The sequence below is a fragment of the Charadrius vociferus genome, unplaced genomic scaffold (genome assembly GCF_000708025.1).
Source record: "Charadrius vociferus isolate BGI_N301 unplaced genomic scaffold, ASM70802v2 scaffold259, whole genome shotgun sequence".
NCBI classification, from domain to species: Eukaryota; Metazoa; Chordata; class Aves; order Charadriiformes; family Charadriidae; genus Charadrius; species Charadrius vociferus.
The window spans coordinates 3,985,479-3,987,079 of record NW_009661368.1 but is presented as its reverse complement, the minus strand read 5'-3'; the positions used below and the strand labels follow the sequence as shown (position 1 = coordinate 3,987,079).

The window sequence follows — 1,601 nt, the reverse complement described above, 5'->3', positions numbered from 1 at the left end:
CCTGACTCCCCAGCAGTGCTCCTAAGCGGCAGCACTTCCCCGATGCTTCTCTCAATTTATGGTAATACCAGTAGCAGCTCTGCCAAAGACACAATAATAAAGGCTCATTAAAATACCCAAAGCTGCCTTCCCATTATTTGGCCCTTATCTCTGTGTGAACAGAAAGAGAAATAAAGAGACAGCTGTTTGCCGAGACCGATACACACGGAAATGGGGAAAACGAGGGAGGGCTGGGGGGTGTGGGGGGGCGCGGAGGATGCGGGGAGTGATGCAAGGGGATGGGTTCATGATGAGATGGGAGAAGGCACAAGCACAAAGACAAAGCCTCTGGGATCAGTCCCTGGGGACGGGCCACGTGGCCCCTCGGCTAATTGGGAAGGGCAGCCAGGACAGCCCAGCCTCACCGGCCCCGCACTCCGGAGCATCCTCGGTGGAGCCGGACGCCGTGCACCCAACATGTGGTCCTGCGCTTTGGGACCCCCAGGCTCGGCTCTGCCTGCGAACACGGAGCACAAGGGGCAAGACCCTGCTGTTTGCAGGTCCGGTCAGCGCTGGGAATGCTGCTGTGGGACGGGGTCTCCCCTGAGCCCCAAGAGCTGCTACAAGCGAAGCCCCCTGGGCAAGTGCGGGGAAGGGCTCTGCCTCCCGATGCTGCTGCCGGAGGGGGAGGACGAGGGGCATTACCTGGTTGGAAGCCCATGTCTGTTTGTCTGTCCAGTCCTTGTGGTTGCGGACATACCACCACTGTATCTCAAGGGAGTAGGAGGGGGAGCCGCTGCCTCGGAAGGAGCACGCCATCTCCACGTCCTCACCCGCCTGGGCCGTCATGTCGTGGGGGGTCTCGGTGAAAAGGGCTGTGGGAGACAGAGTGAAGGCTGCAGGTACCTGCGAGGATGTGCCACCGCGCCGGCGAGGGACGATGCTGCCGGCCACACGAGGGGGGACACCAGGAGTGCCTGGACCCTTCCCCAGCCAAATAGACCCGACACCCTCTGCCGAGGGGACAGATCTCTGCCACACAGGTGGACGACCCCCCCCGGGCCCTGGCTGCTCCTCGACCACCCCAGTGCCCCGACAGAGCTGCATGTCCCCCCGCCAGTCCCCGGTACTTTGCAAAGAGCAGCGGGAGGAAAGGGAGGGAGCGGGAGCCTTTGGACCCCCCCCCCTCTCGCGCTGACCCCCGGGACTTCTGCCCCTGAGTGAGCACAGGACCCCACATGCCTCTGAGGTGTAATAAATAAATAAAGCACGATCACATCTCCGCTTAGATCAGAGCATAAATGAAAAACAAATCCTTGTTTAATGCGGCCCCCAAACAGTCTCCCACATGCCATATGGTTTGCTTTCCTCGCTCAAAACAAATATTGTTCGGAGATGTAATTAGAATTCTTTTCATCTCCTCTGGAGAGATTATTGTTCCTCTGTAAAGGCGGCCCCAGCGTGCAGGTCACCAGCAAACGTTATTGTCACGATCTGTGGCGGCTTCTCCCCAGCACAGCACAGGGACAGGGGCTGAGCCCCCGACGCCAGTTCGGCCGGGCCGGGGGCTGCCGGCGTCCCCGCGCTCCCCCGGCCACCGCTTCGGCCATAGAGGCCGGAAG

The 1,601-nt window shown here is 60.6% G+C and overlaps 1 protein-coding gene across 1 annotated transcript in view; it reads right to left on the bottom strand.

The window, feature by feature from the left end:
- VSTM2L (V-set and transmembrane domain containing 2 like) overlaps positions 1–849 on the bottom strand; it is a 10,781-nt gene extending 9,932 nt beyond the window's left edge. The window contains exon 1 of the mRNA XM_009893525.1: positions 685–849. Within this exon, the coding sequence (XP_009891827.1) occupies positions 685–828 (144 nt within the window). The 5' untranslated portion in view covers positions 829–849. The remainder of the gene's footprint in view (positions 1–684) is intronic.
- Between the last annotated feature and the right edge of the window lie 752 nt (positions 850–1,601).